Source organism: Dermacentor silvarum, chromosome 1, assembly GCF_013339745.2.
Source record: "Dermacentor silvarum isolate Dsil-2018 chromosome 1, BIME_Dsil_1.4, whole genome shotgun sequence".
Lineage (NCBI taxonomy): Eukaryota > Metazoa > Arthropoda > Arachnida > Ixodida > Ixodidae > Dermacentor > Dermacentor silvarum.
Genome location: NC_051154.1, coordinates 341,096,412 through 341,115,104, shown reverse-complemented (window position 1 = coordinate 341,115,104; position 18,693 = coordinate 341,096,412). Strand labels below are relative to the sequence as shown.

Genomic DNA, 18,693 nt, shown 5'->3' with positions numbered 1-18,693 from the left:
TTCCAGAAATGAAGTAAACTTCGGTTTCTAAATCATTGTCCAAAAAGCTGGACGACGGCAAAATGCTTCTTTTCTGCGACGATGGACCAGAAACACGTCGCCTCCACCAGACGCCATTTTTGTAAACAGGAGTTTCTTGCCAGAGAAATGTGAAACGGTGGTTTAAAAAACAAATTTCCTGCCCAGTTCTGTCATCTGCGAAGCGACACACCAACTAGCCTGCAAATGAGTGTGTCTTGTTGAAAACTCTCAAAAGGAGATATTATCTTGAGCGGACGAGCTGCACTCGGTCCAAAACGGTTTTGGGACAGTTCTGTAAAGATGAGCTTTGCTCGTACAAAGCGGTTAAGGGGTTAACATGACAACATGCTAGTTTAGTTCGATTTTGGAATAGGAAAGTAATGTCAGTAATATCACTCAGTCACTAACAAAGGAACAAATGCATTTACACTATCTACTAAGATGTGCAAGTTCTGAGTGACTGCACCTAACAGTGAAATGCTTCTCTGGCTTTTTTTGTTGATTTGTTTTCTGGTCAGAGTGTTAAGGTGTTTGCCTGAGAGCATGATCAAAGCTTGTGAATTTTTCCCACCAGGCAGCAAGGTCATTGCTGAACATGTCATTTCGGGATGTTATTGAGGAAGTGCCTACTGGTCGGGAACCTCCACACAATGTGAACTGTGAGCTCCATCATTCTGAAGATGTGGGATATTCTGCTGATTGCCATCCTCCAGCAGATGGCATGCCATTGCCATGTCCCAGCAGTAATCACTCTGTGATCATTATTGATTCGGATGATGAATCGGAGAATGAGATCATGGTGAGTGTACGTTGTTTTGTTTCTTACTGATCGCATCATGCAAGAACTATAGCAGTTGGCAGTTTAAGATGGTTGCTTTACGCTAGGTCATGTTCAAGTGTATCGTTGCATAGAGCAGTTTGAGCCCTTCTCACGACAGTATTCTCGTCTGCTGCAACGCTGGTAATAACAACTTTTACACCGGCAGTGTGTTTGTTTAGTAATCTGCTGCCTTCAACCAAGTTCCCCAGTGGGTGATAGCATTATAAACAAGATGAGGCTAGAGCAAAACTGAGCAAAAGAAGTTCTTAGGCCCTGACAATACAATAGAGGCATCAACACTGAAACAGCCATTTATAGACACCAGTAAAGGGGCCACTAAAATGTTTGTAGGCCCATAGTTTATGCGTATATGGTAAATAGGCATGATAAAGACGTAAGGAAAAAAAATTTGAATTTTACCTAACGTTTTGATCGCTAGTTTTATTACAGATGCAACATACCCGAAGAGTATTTTAGGATAGCATCTATGATATATGTGTCTTCAATACTGTCCAGTTTTGTCATTGCCACACTTGGGCCAATCCTGTGCCAGTGATCTAACATGCTGCTACTCACCTGGCTTTGACGCGCTACTGGGGACATCCACTCACCAGGTTCTATTCCATTCTATGCTATGGTGGCCATCAACTCACCTGGCCTTCCTGTGCTACAACAGTCATTTATTATTGTGTTGCTGTCTTGTGCTACTTTGTACTGTAGCAACCATACAAGTTCCAGCCCTGTCCTGTGCCACAGCAGCTGTCCCGCTAGCCAAAGAGATCGACTCTAGCGTATCTGGGTAGTAACTCACACTGCGAAGCACCTCCAGGGGCTGAATGGCATGACATAGTGATTTATTTAACATTCTCTCATAATGGAGGAGAAAACGCCCATTCTAGGCGTTACATTGGTATTTCGTTGATTATGAGCTCTGGGTCTTTGGCACAATGCCAGTGATTTTCTTCAGCTAGTATCTACCATATTTAGTAGTCACATTTGTTTGTATTTATTCTCATTTCAGTGTTTTGTCTTGTCAGACAAACTCCATCTTTTTATTTCCGTTGAGTGATAATGTTTTACACTCAGTAGAGTGTATGGTTTCCAGCTTGCCTATTTCACCATCTTGTCATGTCCTGAGCTATTTACACACACATGTACCTTGATTCCACCATATTATTCTCATCTTCTGAATATTATGTTCGTCACATACTGCTACGTGTTGTTTATATTTGTGCTTTTACCAGAGTATGAGAGTTAGAAAAAAAAAGAGTCGAGTGTATAACAGCAGCAAGAAGCTAAAGAGAAAACCCATTCATGTTTCTAGGTTTCTCATAAAGATAGCTTATACTGTAGAAGAAAAATAATTGTGCTTTAGAGATCATGCTTGGCACCACTGCATTTTAGGGGCAGTCGTTTTAACAAATAGGCTAACCAGGACTGTAGACTTTTTCCAATTGCAAAGCTTATTCTTTCAGAGAACCTCATTTCAGTTTACATTATAGCTTCATGATAATTTAGGATGGATGAGTATTTTTCCTTTCCTGAAACTTTGTTCATCTTACAGATTTTTCCAGAACCTATTTGTTATCCTGTTTTGTTTTGGTCTGCAGTGAATGTTTAGTTTCACCTGATGCACTCACTGTGTTTGATTGTTATGTCCTTTGTGTTGTAGGTCCTAGCGTGACAGCAAATGTCTTAACATTCTGACTGACAGCGCAATCTACAGGCCCACAGGAAGACGGACTGTGGCACCTGTGTTATTCTTCTTGTGCTCCTGTAGCTAGCGCTTTTTTCAGAATGTTGATGCTTAACCAACTAGCCGCAGTTTGCACTCTTAATATGTATACAATGTAGGTAGCACATTTGGGAATTCTCACGACTGTTGGTTCAGCTAGACACTATTTATGATGCCCCATAAAGTACTGTTTGACAACTGCCATCCACATTGCCTGTATTGTTGTTTTTGATGCCAAGTTACACTTGCATTTCACATGCACGAAAAAAAGGGTTCCCCAGAGAAGGTTTTCACATTAAAAATTTTCTGTGGCCTGCCTGTTAACGGTTAACCCCTTAACGGTTTTATTATTTTGACAATTTCTCTGGACAAACTGCTTATCTAAAAAAAATTGATATTTAATATTTTTCGTCTAAAGCAAGGTTTCGGTGTTGAAAAAAATTAAAGCACATATTAAATCAAATTAGCATAATAAAGTTTATTATTGCTAATGATAAAGGAGGCGAGCTACCTGCTGGTAATCAACAATAAAAAACAGCAAGAGCGCTGTTCAAAAAGTTTTATCAAGTCATCAGGCAATGTTATATTGAACGCCTTACCAGGGACGGCCAAAAATGTAAGTCGAGGAGGCTTCGTGGGGATGTCCTTCACATCGATGCGCCGCCAATGATGTGCACTTGCAATAGTGTCTTCTGAGCAGTCTTTTCCATCTGATGAACTGCCAATTTCGAAGTCATCGCTATTGTTTCACTTCCAGAAATGAAGTAAACATCGGTTTATAAATCATTATTGTCCAAAAAGCTGGACGACGGCGAAATGCTTCTTTTCCGTGACGATGGACCAGAAACACATGTCACCTCCACCAGATGCCATTTTTTTAAACAGAAGTTTCTCCCCAGAGAACTGTGAAATGGCAGTTTAAAAAACAAAAAACCTGCCCAGTGCAGTCACCTGCGAAGCGACACACCAACTAGCCTGCAAACGAGCGTGTCTTGTTCAAAACGCTCAAAAGGAGATATTATCTTGAGCAGACGAGCTGCACTCGGTCCAAAACGGTTTTGGGAAAGTTCGGCAAAGACGAGCTATGCTCGTACAGAGCGGTTAAGGGGTGCACATGACAACATGCTAGTTTCCTTACATTTTGGAATCGGTAAGTAGTGTGAGTAATATCACTCATTCACTAACAAAGCAACAAATGCATTTACACTATGTACTAAGACGTGTCAGTTCTGAGTGACTGCACCGAACAGTGAAATGCTTCTCTGGCTTTTTTGTTGATTTGTTTTCTGGGCAGAGTGTTAAGTTGTTCGCCTGAGAGCATGATCAAAGCTTGGGAACTTCTCCCACAGGCACCAAGGTCACTGCTGAACATGTAATTTCAGGACGTGATTGAGGAAGTGCCTACTGGTTGGGAACCTCCGCACGATGTTAACTGTGAGCTCCATCATTCTGAAGATGTGGGATATTCTGCTGATTGCCATCCTCCAGCAGATGGCATGCCATTGCCGTGTCTCAGCAGTAATCACTCTGTGATCGTTATTGATTCGGATGATGAATCGGAGAATGAGAACATTGTGAGTGTACATTGTTTTGTTCCTTACTGATAACATCATGCAAGAACTATAGCAGCTGGCAGTTTAAGATTGGTTACTTTTTTATACCAGGTTTTCTTGTGAATACTGCCAAAACAAAACAAAAATTGCAAGTGTCAGACAGCACAATTTTAGTCCTTCAGCTGGATTACTCGAACAGGCAGACATGCATAAAACTAAATGCATAATTTACTAAATAACAAAATACGACTAAATAATTTTTTATTGATTACTTTTCGTCACAGATTTCACTTTACAAATTGTAGCCGGTGAGTTCGCAAAATCTATTCGGAACAAATTCTCAGGATCGTACCACTTTAGAGTAATCGTTTTTAAAGTGTGTGACAGAATACAGTGGCCTTCCAGTTATTTTTGTGCTTTAATGCATAAAACAGCATTTTCTTTATTAAATAAGTGGGACAGTACACTTTTACTGAAATTTTGATGGAAGACTGTGATAGAACTGAGGCATAGGAGCAGGGCCATTGTCAGGACGGTGCTGGGGAGACCCATATTAGTGATTTCCTGGCGAACCACGGACTGGATCAGCGATATCGTCTCAGCAGTGTTGGTCGAAGACGTCTGTCGAGGTGAGACAGGAAACGCTGCTTCGAGTTCGCAGCGCACAATGCGGGTCACGTTTTCACTTGGTGTGGTGGCAAGCTAGATTGGTCAGTTGGGTCGGTACAAGAAAAGGTCGCTGCAGTATTTGGAAGCCGTGTAAAGTGATTATGTATACGGTGGCTCTTCGCCTGCTTGAAATGGTGGCATTCCTTCATGATGGCATCGACAGTCAATAGGTTTCTAAAGACCAGAAGGTTGAATGCGTCGTCCGTGATGCCTTTGATAATGTGCCCAACCTTGTCTGCCTCTGGCATGGACGTGTCGATTTTATGACAGAGGGCAAGGACGTCCTGAATGTAGGAGACATACGACTTGGTAGCAGTTTGGGCACACCTGGCGAGTTGTTGCTTGGCAGCTAGCTGTCGAACGGTCGCATTATCAAAAACGTTGAACAGCTTCACTTTAAACAACTCCCAGCTGGTGAGCTCTTCCTCGTGCATATAATACCACGTTCGCGGTGTTCTGTCGAGGTAGAACACGACATTGGCCAGCATTATGGTCGAATCCCATCTGCTAACCTTGCTGACATGCTCATACATCTTCAACCATTCTTCTACGTCAACACCATTGAGGCCGCTGAACTTGCCGGGGTCTTGCAGCTTAGGTAGAGCAACGTACTGGGTATGCGTAGTCGGCGATGCAGCTGCAGACGCGGTGCCTGCTGCTGGATGCATGTTCCCAGGCTGGTGAGACGTCTGCTGCGGAGCTCCAGGGCGAAGACGTGTACCCCGCACCTGCACCAAAATGTCATGGGTGTAAAACTATTTACAAGATGTATTTACACGAGATGCATCAATAGCAGCTGAGAATCCAGAGAGGCTGTTGCCACTTCGTCATCTTCTCTGTCGTCGACATTGTCTGCTTTTCTCACCGTAACAATATTTCGAAACTGGCATCATCCTCAAAATTTGTTCCGAGTGGACATGCCTTCTAATCTCAACAGCTACACTTTGTAAATTGTAATATGTGCTGCTAAGTAAATTTAAAGCTTCATTAGTGAATTTTTGGTAATAAGTCATAAGTCATTTTTGTTAATAAGCCAGTTTAGGTGCATAAATACGCATATAAATTTTTCATGTGCGTGATGTCTGCTTCTTTGAGTAATCCAGCTCAAGAACTAGAATGGTGCTATCTGCCACAGGGTTAAACAAATTTTTATTGCAATAGCGGATTTCTGCCATCAGCGTCGCCGTCGCCATAAGGTTCCATATGACGTCAACGGCGATGAAATTGTCACCGTGCTTCGGACGGTGTATGTGCGAGTGAAAGGGCACGAGGAACGCATGCTTTCACGGGGAGTGAACGCACATCAGAGAGCAAACGCGCGTTCGGCACTGTGCTCCCTGAAGGGCTGCAAAATTAAGCGTCTCTTCCTCCTTTCCCATCATCATATATAGAGAGCAAACGTGACTTCCGTCGCACGGAAGGCTGTTGGGGGACAGGAGGGATGGAGGTAGGGGAGGCGACATTTAGCTGCGGCACCAAATGTATATTTATATTAGAAAAATAAATAGGTGTCATTTTCATTAATAAATCACTACTGCTACTGTTTATATATAAACGTTGCGAGGCGAAAAGGTGGGTAAGATTTCCGACGCTGCTCGACGAGTGTCCCATTCGGATCTCGTCGAAAATCTCCAAGCTGCCCCCAGAGGCACCGGCAACAGTGACCAACGCCGCGCGCTTTCGGTGCAAATGCGGGTAAAACGCTAACGGCGTCGATAACAGTTCTGTGCATTGCTGGTGCTGCTGCATGTGCAAGTTTATACAGCTGATAAAACTACTGTCCTTACTCCGTATAGCTCTCTACTAATTTGCTATCGCAATTGATGCTTCGCCTTTCGGGGGAAATATCGACATTTTTTGGCACTCTTCACAAAAACACCCAGCCAGTATGGAATATTGCATTCATGTTTATGCACCTCCTGAAATTTGAAATAATGTGTTGGACGTCTTGTTCGAACTTGAGTCACTTTGGCAAGAATTACTACTGCGAAATGAAATTGGGCCTAGCAGTGAATAGTACCATCTTGATATAGACGAGAAAATGGACAGCATGTCATGTCAATGAATAGCCTTATAACTAGTGGAAAACTTCATTGAGCCAGTTTAAGAATTCATCTTGATAGAGATTGTAGTGTTCAAAATAAGTCAAAATTTATTTCAATTATGCTGATGTGTACTGCACACAATATTCATTGATTGTTGACAAATATCTTTAGAATTTTAAGAAAAATTGTGGGAAAATTGTGTTGCCGGTATTTGTTGTACAGAAGTTTTATCGAAGTAATAACTGTAATTCTGCTTTGCATTTTTGGTCGAAACTTGCACATTTAATGCAAGGACTATTGTGGGCCACAACCTGATCTATAAAAAGACTTATGAAGTTGAGTACAGACATCAGACTACCCAGTTCAGAAACAGGTGGACTGAGCGTCGCCAAGAGCTGCAGGTAACTGCAGAACTTAGGTTATTCCCAAGCAGCACCGTTTTTTTTTCCCGCCACTTAAGTGTAATTTTAGTTAGTTGCTGATTAGGCTCAGTTAACAGTTCAACTGGCATGGTTGTTGCTTCTTTTCAGCTCGCCTAAGGTGTAACTCAACTTTGTGGTTTAAATTTCTGTTAGCAAATGTTTTCTGAGCACATAAAGGTGCAAGTTCATGTAAAAACAACATTTGCAATCTCCGCATCTAAATTTTTTTAATAAGCCCAAGCTTGTGTTGTATTCCTATCATCACATTGAAATTACAGATACTTGTGCTTCTTTAAGAAGATATGGCTTGAAATAAATTCTTATAGGTTAGATATAAATGTATAAATAGTCTTGATTTGAACATATTGAAATAAATGCTGAATATTTCATTACTTTAAATATATAGGGGAAAAATTAAGTGGGGAGTGGGGTAAAAAGTATTGTACAGTCTAACCTCACTATAAGTGCAAATAAACCAAATCTTCATCGCAAACATTTCATTTCTTGAAGTTAATTTTATTGAGCACCATGTATATTTTCTGCAATTCAGTGAAGTAATTGTGTACCACACTTTTCTTGTAATGAAGGTCAGTTGCATCGAATGCGTATGTCTGGAGCTTCCTTGGTCAGCAAAAAAAAAGAAGGAAAATATCACCCGACAAAGAATCCATAGTTGCATGCATCCACTCATTTCCAAAACTGTGACAAGTGTAGAAGAGCATCACCTGTTGTGCCAAGAATGGAATGCACCACTGCACTGTGTGTCGATTTGGTGCTTCATTCATGCCCGCAGATACGCTCTGAAAGGTGTCAGTGGCCACTCCGAATAAACGCCAACAGGCAGTAAGCTTACAAACGACTCTGTGTTAACAATAGGAGCGTGCATCAACTTGTTACTGTTGTTTATACAGCTTCATATTAACATATTCACACTGTGTTGCCATCATTGTGATTGTGGGCACTATTGTAACAGTGATTTTGGTTATCTGAATTACTACGTCGATGGCAACATTGCTGTAAATAAATGTGATGGCAGCCCAACATTGGTGGGTTGTGATGGTAATAAACCTATGTATAGGCACGATGCTTTCTGATTGTGGCTGCTAGCCATATCAAAAGTCGTTTGCAGCACTGTGGAAGCTGCAAAGCTCCTTAGCCAATAAGACAGCTGAATGCCCCTTGATATGTGTGCATTCGCACCGCGTTGCCTGCCCACCTTCACAGTATTTCACGGTATACAACATGCATGCGCTAAGATCCTAACGTGTCATGTATCCCTGTAACATAACATGTACCAAGCAGAATTACAACTTCTAATCCCATCATTAATCAGACAGATATGTTCAGAAATATATTTCGCTGCGCAAGGATATTACCTGTGTATGCCTCGTACCTTCGGCAGTGCTGCAAGTGACTTGTGAGATGGAGTGTAGATGTAGTGCCCGTGTAAGGTTTGCTTTCTGCCTCGCCTCTGTCGCACTGGCCAGAGCTGTTGACGCTGTAATATTGGTCATGTTTCTTGTGGGATTGTGCTCATAAATTCTTACTGAGCAGGTGCTATCCACCAGGATTGTTTTAGGAACCTTTGAAGTCATTTTTGCAGCTAGAAAACACATGTAAACCTAACAAAATTTGCAATGTTTGCAAATTTGCAACTGCTATCGTGACAAATATGAGTTTGTTATATGTAGCAAGGTTTCACTATAAACAGTCTTTATATCTTTCTAAATTGATTTACCTTTTGTGAGCAGAAGGTGATGCGAGGGAGCCAAGTGGGCTTCATGAAAGGCTAGATAGTAGTCACACCAACTTTTGATTTTGCATCAGTGTCAATTATAAATTCAAGGTCTGTATCCGACTTCTTATGCATAGTTCGATTGGTCGTACTACTACACTAATGTAGAAGACAAAATGTGCGTGAATGTGATTTCAAGAGGTGGCTGCCCATAATATGCTTAACAATAGTGTTTCAAAATAATAGGTTCAACCAAAGCAGAGCCCTAAATTGTATGGAATATCCTTTGTTAAGTTACAGCAGAATATCAGAAACAACTTCTTTGTGATGCTGGCTTAATAAGTGCTGTGTTTTAGTATCCGTTAGTTTATGTATATCGCATCAAAAAATACTTCCTTGTTGAAGAGGCTGGAAAAATCGTGGAGTTATAGTGGTCAGTCATCGGTTATATGCCCCCCCAGGAGTCCAGTATTTAGTGCATGGGTCGGTGCTCTCTCTCAAGGTTAAGTATAACATAGCTCAATGTTCAACCTTAAAGTAGCTTTCAAAAAATACTAGGGGTGTGGGGATAGCAGTTTTTGAAACCGAATCAGATACAAATGAAATATTAGTGCCAAAGGCAACTTGAATAGGATCAAATAGTGTCATAAACAAATTGAATTGAATATTGTATATTTTTCAAATAGTTTGTGAATCAAGTACGGCCTTCTAATCATTAATGTCAAACAATTTTAACATCCTGGTATTCACAACAACTGAAAGTTGCTGTCATTACTCAGCACATTTTGTTCTAAAGCTTGGTTTAATAAAAGCACAAAGAGAATGTTAGGAACTAAGTCGATTGTTGACAAACTCGGGTCTCTCAGGAGAATATGAAGCCACTCGTTATTTTGTAATGAAGAAGAGTAGCCAGTGCCTCAGCAGCATTGCCAGCGGCATGAGCTCCTGGTTGCTCTCCTTGGCCGAATGCTTGTGACTGCTGCCCATTCACCTGTGTCCATTGCTAATAAACCTCTTAGCAAGTGGTGGAGGTCCTGGGTTTCGACCACCCTGGAACTTCGGAGTCGTACTATAACCCCCATTATGCCCGACGATGCAAGCGGCACTCCTCCAACGGCGCCGCCCACCCTGCGTCAGCGAGATCTCATTATCTTCTCCAGCACAGATGACAAAGACGTTGAAGATTGGATCTCCTCATATGAGCGAGTGAGTGCCCATAACCAGTGGGACGATGTTACCAAGTTGAGAAATGTCGCATTCAATCGCTCTGACATTGCGAAACTATGGTTTTTAAACCACGAAGCCGACCTAACTACGTGGTTGATCTTCAAGACCAGCTTTACCCAAGTTTTAGGTTTTAGATCGGCCAGCAGTACGAAAGCTTTGTGCAAAGCAACGTTTGCATACACGATCCCAAGAGACAGGAGAGAATTTCACGAGCTACATTGAGGACATTGTTGACCTTTGCAAACGGGTTAATGTGTGGGTTAATTGTCAAAGTCATCAGGGAGGTAGTGGCCGAATACTGCACCAGGGAGGCCAGGGAGGCCAATAATGTGTGGTATCAGAGGAGGGGAAGATCAAACATATAATGAAGGGTATTGAGGACGACGCATTCCAAATGTTATTATCGAAGAGTCCTCGCACTGTCGTGGAAGTGATCGAATTGTGTCAGTTACGACGAGTTGCGCAGGCAACGGCTTCACACCAGATGTCTCCTTGTGCCCGCCGACTGTCCCCCTGCGCCCAACTGTGTCGCATACTGAGAAAGGTTCTGACGCCTTTATCTGACCTTTCCCTTCATACTGCGAATGCTCAAAACATTACGCCTCTCACTGCCTGTACTGCTTGAGTCTTCATTCAAAGACTTCTGTATATCGTTGAATTTGTTGTGCTGCCCTCTTGTTACCATGACATTATATTGGGCTGCGACTTCCTTGCAAATAATGCCATTATTGACTGCTGTCACGCCGAACTCGAACTTTCAGCATTTCACGATTTTGAGACGATCGACAACCGCCCTTCTAGTGCTAAACTGTTTGTGTCCAAAGACAATGCCGTTCCTCCATGCTCTTCCCTGATTGTGCCGGTGTTCTGCGCCGCTATTTCTGATGGCAGTCTCCTCTTTACGCCCTCGAAGTGTTCATTCGCCGCAAACGTTCTCTGCTGCCCTTTGCTCTCCTTACTCTTCACAGCGGCGTCACGAAGATGCTCGTCGATAATCCCATGGCTTGCCCTTTACCTTTATTTCATGGCGAATGCCTAGGCCTCGTTCAGCCAGTCGACTCCCTTTGCATCTTTGACGCTCCTGCCGCTTCTACTTCTACGGAACTTAGCGCACTTACTTGTGACCCTGCTGTTGATCAGTCCCTCCTCGACGCTTTCCACCACTCCATTGATGATGAAACATTTTTTGAACGAAGCCAGCTGCTTACTCTCCTGCACAAGTTCCGCGCTTCTTTTGACAGCCTTGCTTCCGGTTTGGGTCGCTAGTCGACCGTTTTTCACCAGATAGATACAGGCGGTCATGCACCTCTACGGCAACGCCCATATCGGGTATCCGCCTTGGAGCGCCATGTAATTGACGACCAGGTTGCTGACACGCTCAAGCGTGGCATCGTACAGCCTTCAAAAGAGTCCTTGGGCATCACTGGTCGTTCTTGTTAAGAAAAAGGATGGCTCTATTTGGTTCTGCATCGACTACCGACGCCTGAACGAGATAATGCGCAAGGACGTTTACCTTTTACCGCGCATTGATGACGCCCTCGACTGTTTGCAGATAGCGGAGTTCTTTTCTTCACTGCATTTACGTTCCGGATACTGGCAAGTCCCTATGGCACCATCTGATCTACATAAAACAGCATTTGTGACACCTGACAGATTCTAAGAATTTACTGTGATGCCTTTTGGCCTGTGTAATGCTCCAGCCACTTTTGAGAAGATGATGGATAATAATTTACGTGGCCTCAAATGGAACACATGTCTGTGCTACCTGGGTGACGTAGTTGTCTTTTCCTCTGATTTCTGCACACATCTCAGCCGTCTCGAGCACGTTCTGAAATGCCTCACTGATGTGGGACTTCAACTCAGCCTAAAGAAATGCCATTTTGGTGCCCGACAGCTCACCATTCTTGGCCATGTTGTCTCGTGAGATGGCATTCTTCCGGATCCAGCCAAGATCCGCGCAGTCCCCAACTTTCCAAAACCAAAGACACTAAAAGAGCTTCAACGTTTCGTTGGTTTATTGTCATATTTCCTACGTTTCATTCGAAATTTTGCACTTCTGACAGACCTTCTCAGTAGCGACAAAGAACTTTCAGCTTGGTTGCCCGCCTGCGATGACGCCTTCACGAAATTACGCCGCCTGCTAACCTCGCCACCTATCCTCCGCCACTTCGACCCTGGAGCCCCCACCGAGGTCCACACCGATGCCAGCGGCGTCGGACTCAGCGCCGTACTAGTGCTACGAAAAGCAGGGTTCAATTAATATGTCATTGCCTATGTGAGCCGCACTCTGACAAAAGCTGAGGCTAATTACTTGGTTGCAGAGAAAGAGTGCTTAGCCATTATTTGGGCCCTTGGAAAATTTCGCCCTTATTTGTATGGTCACACTTTCAACGTCGTCACTGACCACTGTGCCCTTTGTTGGCTGTCCACTCTTAAAGGGACGCTAAAGGCACATTAAAAGTCAAGCTAAAGTGATGGAGTAATGCTCTAGAATGTCTAAAGGCCGTTTCACATGCTGCGACTGGAGTGAAAAAAAATCGGTGCGGTCACATGTGTCGCAATGCGATTTTTTGGGGGCTCATTCACATGACTGCGATTTCAACAATGCGACTGGCGCGACGCCCAGGGTTGCTTGCTGCCAGGTTTTTTTTCACAAGCCACATAATTCCTTTAATGTAATGAAAAAGACGTGCGCTTATAGTATAATTGACCTCCCTTTATTAGGACCAAATAATATGTGCGTTTTGTAATTTAAAAACACTTCAAAATTTAATTTGTTTTAGAGTGCGCAACAGCGGTTTATGAAGTTCAATACGAGGAGAAATGGAGGACGTAAACAGCTGTTTGCAGCTGGTCGTTCAGCGCTTTGTGCAGTCTTGTGTGTGTTTTATGCTCTTGTCGTTCTTCTTGCGGTACAAGAAATTACAAGAGGACCTATCAACAACCCCTATAGCTGTTGTTATCGCATATGCAGTACTCGGAATTCAGCTGCAGCGAAGTCATGTCAGCGCAGAGACCCTCGCGCTACCCGTGCTTAACGTAAGCTTCTGAAGAAAGGATGTGTGTATATTACTCGTGATTACGCATAAGCAGTTCCTGCTGCTAGCAATATTCTTGCACCAAACTTTCCAGCAAGCACCAACCCAAAAGCTCACGTCTGCCCCTGAAGGAAGCCACAAATGATCTGTGTGTAATTACTGAACGTGCAATGGAATTTGTGTTGTGAACGTTAATCTTAGCGCCAGCCTGGCTCGTCTGTCGCTGCAAGTGTGCTGTAATTATTCGTACAAGGGCTCTCTGAATATTTCGAAAGGGGTTAAAGCCGACACCACATTTTTGTAGGAGCTGCAGTCACTTGTGTACGTAGTATCATATCATTCTGACAGACATGGGTGTCGTCTATTTTCTCGTCCTGTTTCTCGTGCTGTTAGTGTGCTGTGAATTTGTATCAAGAAGCTTAAGTTAATATGCTGCTGTACGTAGCGCAGCCGCGTAGCCCCACGGCTAACATTAAAATACCTTGTTAGGAGTACGTTTGTTTAATAACAAAATCGAACGCTAAAATTTTGTATTCATAATGGCAAGTGTAAAGTAAGAAGTCATCGAAACTATCCGCTAATAGCATACATGTGCTTCTACCTGCTTGAGCACATTATCTTAAAGGGACAGACAACCGCTCAGAACATGAATTGAGATAACCCCTCTGATGGAAAGATCGTCTATCGTATTCACTAGAACAGGCCCTGTTTTACTCATTAAACGTGGATTTATATTTTTAATTCTTCACTAAAAGTCGCGTAAAATGACCTTTGGCGCTCCACGCGGCAGAAACATGAACGTACTTATGAGGTCTACCACGTGACCTTCTACTAGTGTACACGGTTCCTGGTCTTTTTATTAATATTGAAATGCAGTAAAATTCTTTCTATTATAAGTTTTTATAACTTACAATGTGCAGATAAGCCTTAGTTTGTAGTGAGCAGAAAAGTGGCGCTGCCTTCGCCTCCGGTTGTGATGGGTTGGCTTGGCTCGTCTATCGACAGAATAACGACGCCGGGGCCAGCTAGCCACGGCGTAGGCATGTACTTGAGAAAAAATGCGGTAAAACTATAAGAAAGAAATATATATATATAAGAAATACAACAACGCAAACTTATTGTACCAGCCTATTTACCTTTAAAAGTGGTTGGAAAGGTGACAATATAGGTGGTTATCCACAGTTGCACTCCCTCCAGTGAAAGCAGGACGATGGGCGGCTTTCACAATTTGGGAGGCGCTCTAACGGCATCGCTATCACTTCTCAGCGTTGCTAGAGAAGGGACTCTTACTTTTTTAGAGGCTGCTGAGATCGAAAAATTCTGATTACAAAATATCCAGGCACTTTTGGAAGGAACTGCTGCAGGTGTAAACACTACCGAGGGTGAGCTTTTCGTTGCGCCATAAAAAACTGGGTCCGTAAAAGTCGGTTGTCAGTCCCTTTAAAAGTGAGGCTGAAAACATCAGATAACAAAAAACATATGCAACTGGAGCAGGCACTATGGTTCCTTTCCTGGAAATGAAAGCCAGCATCCCAGTCTGTTAAGCTACTCATGTACTTAAACTATATTAGACCAGTGTTAGAGCATGCTAACTGAGCCATTTCAAACTAGATTATTTGACGAAAATAAGAAAGTGCAAGGAAAGCATTAAAGTACGATCTAATATGGTATTCCTGCACCAATTGTATTAGCAAAACTTTATGCCTCCCTGAATTGCCTGCGTTAACCCAATGCTGAAAACAGGGGAAGCCAATTCCCTTTCTTGCTGTTGAAAAGCTACTAGAATCTCGATAAGACTACTTATGTTCTGAAGGAAAATGAGGGGCACTGACAATATCTCTAAGCTTTTGTATGAGCTTTCACCTTGAATGAGAATGGAATAAAAATATTTATCATTGCAAGCCTCAGAATCCAAACATTCTCAAAATTTTGAGGAGCCACAACAAATTTTTGAGATATAGACAATAAAAAATGTGCCTAAGTACAAGTACACACTGAACACACTTGAGTGATTGAGTGGCCAGCTGCGAATGCAAAAATGTCCATAGCTGCTACCTCAAGGTAACTGCTAGGTTGCACGTGTGTTTCTCCTATAGCCCATGTACCTGGCAAGGGGAATGGTTATAAATAGTCCCATTGCAGCATTGGCCTGTGCTTTTTTTTTTCCCATAGGTGGTGGCTAGCTGATTCCGTCTGTTTATGTATTTAGCACTTGTGTGCATCTTATGCGCGTGTGATTGTATCATGTTCTGATTGTTATACTTGCAGTGATGCAAGCATCTTTTTTTTAATATATTGCATCACAGTCATTTATTCAACTTTGTGTTGTAATGTACAAAATGTGGCACCCAGTAATCGCCAAGACAGCCAGCAGGATTGGCAAAAAATATGATGCAGATCCAATGCACTTGCTTGAATCGACATGAGGCGAAGCTTTCACGCAATGGTCAAGTGAACTCCAGAAAACTAACTGCAGTGTGTACAGCTGTCCTTATTTCATCCGATGCAACACATACTCATATGCAATGTTTGCTTATTCACCGCACAGGTCACATAATGTAATGTATACATAGCTCGATGAACTTACTCAAACGTCGGCTCACTAAGACTTCGCACTAATCAGGAGTCCAAGTTTGTGTGAGCCTGGCTGAGTAGAATTTTGGTTAATATGAGTAAGAGCAAGCTCAGTTGAGTAAACTATTAGTGAATATTGTTATGTGGTATTCAGGGCAAGGTCATCTGAGTATAATTTTGGTGAATATGCATCGGAGCAAGCTCAGCTAAGTATATTTTTGCTGAATATGACTCAGTGCAAGCTCGCCTGAGTAGAATTTTGATGAATATAAATCAGAGCAAGCTCAGTTGAGTAGAATTTTGGTGAATATGAAGCAGAGCACTCGGCTAAGCAGATTTTTGGTGATTATGACTCAGTGCAAGCTCACCTGAGTATAATTTTGATGAATATGAGTCAGAGCAAGCTCAGCTAAATAGATTTTTGGTGAATATGACTCAATGCAACCTCGCCTGAGTAGAATCTTTGTGAATATGAGCATAGTCCCTCAATACTTTTTCTGGTCACGAAACTTCGCCATCACTCTATGGGAAGGGAACAAACAGCGCTTGGACGGGACGAAGTGAGTAGACAGACAAGGCGCTGATTGTCCAAGCGCTGTTTGTTCCCTTACCAATGATGTACCAACCAGCCCAGACCAGCACACTCCTTCAGTTCACTCTATGGGAGAGCTTGATATGTCGCATGAAGCCACTGTGCTGCGGCGCCACCGCAGTTGAGAGGCCACCTTTCTCCGTGTTAAACCCGGAGAGACTGCAGATGCGGCCAACGTGGGCTGGAAGTCTGGACGCATACTTTATATTTGTGTGTGTGTGTGCGTGATTGTGCATGCGTGTGTGTGTGCGTGCGTCTGTTTACCTGTCTGAGCGTGCGTGTGCATGCGTGTGTGTACGTGTGTGTGCGTGCATGTGCGCGCTCGTGTCTGAGCGTGCGCGTGCATGTGTTTGTGTGCGTGTGCGCATGCGTGCGTGTGTGGGATGCCTAAAGGCATCAATATATTCACGAACAGAGCTTTAGTAATCGAGAAATTGAGGTAAATGCAGGACACGGTAAGAGACTCCCCAGGGACATTCAGGTGCTTACCTGATGACGAAGGCACTGTTAAAAAAAATTGTCACTAGTACTCAACCACTCGGATTAAAAACATCATTTCTTTGGATTATAAGACTGAAGAAAATGGTACTTGTCTACTTCTATGAGATTCTTAGAAAAAATATCGTTCTGGTGTTACCCTGGATAACGACATGGGTGGTGTAAAGGTTTCGTTTTCGCTCGACTCTGCGCAGCGCACTTTCGAGTTTCAGTAGTTCTGTTATCACGTAGTGCTGTGCTGGTGTTACTGGCTCGCTAAACTCGCACTTGAAATTGCAAGCCGCAGAGAATGCCACGTCCATGTGATCTCGCGGGATACCTGAACGGTCCGCGTGATGGCACGTCCAGATGTTGACCAGCTTTGTCGCCCAACGTCACATTGCTGGAGTCCTCGCTGCTTTCGCGCTCGGAAAAGCAGGTGTCGAGGCCGCCATCATAGTTCACGACGACGCCAGCAGAGCGAGCCCCCAGCAGCATGTCACGCTCATCGGAGTTTCAATCGTTGAACTCGAGCCCAGCATCGCCAGCCAATGTGTCGTTGTCAGTGTCGTCAACAAGGTCCATTGTGGCGAGCGTCGACGATCATCATGTTTGCAATTCGGTACACGCTTTTCCTTCCGCTTTCACACTGCCGTCGACTTTGTCTTGGCTCTCTCTCTGGCCCCGCGTCTGTGTTTTCCGCAAAAAAAGGCGTAGCGCCATCTGCGGGCGGTGTTTTACTCAACGTGACGTCACCACTTCATACCACACCATGACGTCACCGCGATTTGAATGGCGCTAGAGGTACACGGACACTTCAAACGCAATTTTCTCATAAAATAAGCCTTTTCTTGGCACGAAAGAACAGTTTTCTGTGATCATATTTTAACATTCCATGTTGAAATAATATTTGCCTTTAGTGTCCCTTTAAGGACCCTTCTGGCCGACTATCTCGCTAGGCTCTTAAGCTACAGGAGTACGACATTCGCGTTATTTACCGTTCCGGCTGCAAACACACGGATGCTGACGCCGTTTCTCGTTCACCAGTCTCAGGCGACAGCTCTTGCCTATCCGTTCTTGAGCCCACACTTACATCACATGCACAGTGCAACATGCTGTCAGAGCAGTGCAAAGATCCCTGGATCAGTGCTCTCATCAGCATCCTTGATGAATCATCCACCTCTTTACCATCTCGTGCTCTTGACTGCCAGGCTACTCACTTCTGCATTCGCGATGGCCTTCTTTATCGTCGGAACTACCTTTCGGACGGTCGCAAGTGGCTCCTTGTGATACCCGCCACCTCCGTGACTTTTATCTGTGACGCTTGCCACACAGACCCACAGTGCGTGCATGCCGGCCTCTTCAAGACCTATGCTCGACTACGCCTCCGATTTTATTGGCGCGCCATGTATAACTACGTGCGAAAGTTCATTCGCTCCTGTGCTCAGTGCCAACGCCAAAAATTACCTCCCGGACAAGTCTACCCGTCCCAACCCCTTCCCTGCCCTAGTCGACCCTTTGATCATGTTGGTATTGACATATACGGACTGCTACCATCTACACCAGCAGGGAACCGCTGGATTATTGTTGCAGTGGATCACTTGAACTGTTATGCTGAAACAGCTGCTCTGCTGACTGCCACTGCCCGCGACGTTGCATCGTTACGCTATTTCGTTCTGCGCCACGGTGCCCCTTGCGAACTTCTGAGCAATAGAGGCCGAGCCTTTATTTCTGATGCTTCGAAGGCACTACTCGACAAATGCTGAATCGTTCACCGCACAAGTA

The 18,693-nt window shown here is 43.7% G+C and overlaps 1 protein-coding gene across 1 annotated transcript in view; it reads left to right on the top strand.

The window, feature by feature from the left end:
* The first annotated feature begins 536 nt into the window (after nt 1-536).
* The window catches only part of LOC125943316 (uncharacterized), a 56,106-nt gene continuing 37,949 nt past the window's right edge, over nt 537-18,693 (top strand). Inside the window, exons 1-2 of the mRNA XM_049662401.1 lie at nt 537-820; nt 3,959-4,150. Of these exons, the coding sequence (XP_049518358.1) occupies nt 617-820; nt 3,959-4,150 (396 nt within the window). The 5' untranslated portion in view covers nt 537-616. The remainder of the gene's footprint in view (nt 821-3,958; nt 4,151-18,693) is intronic.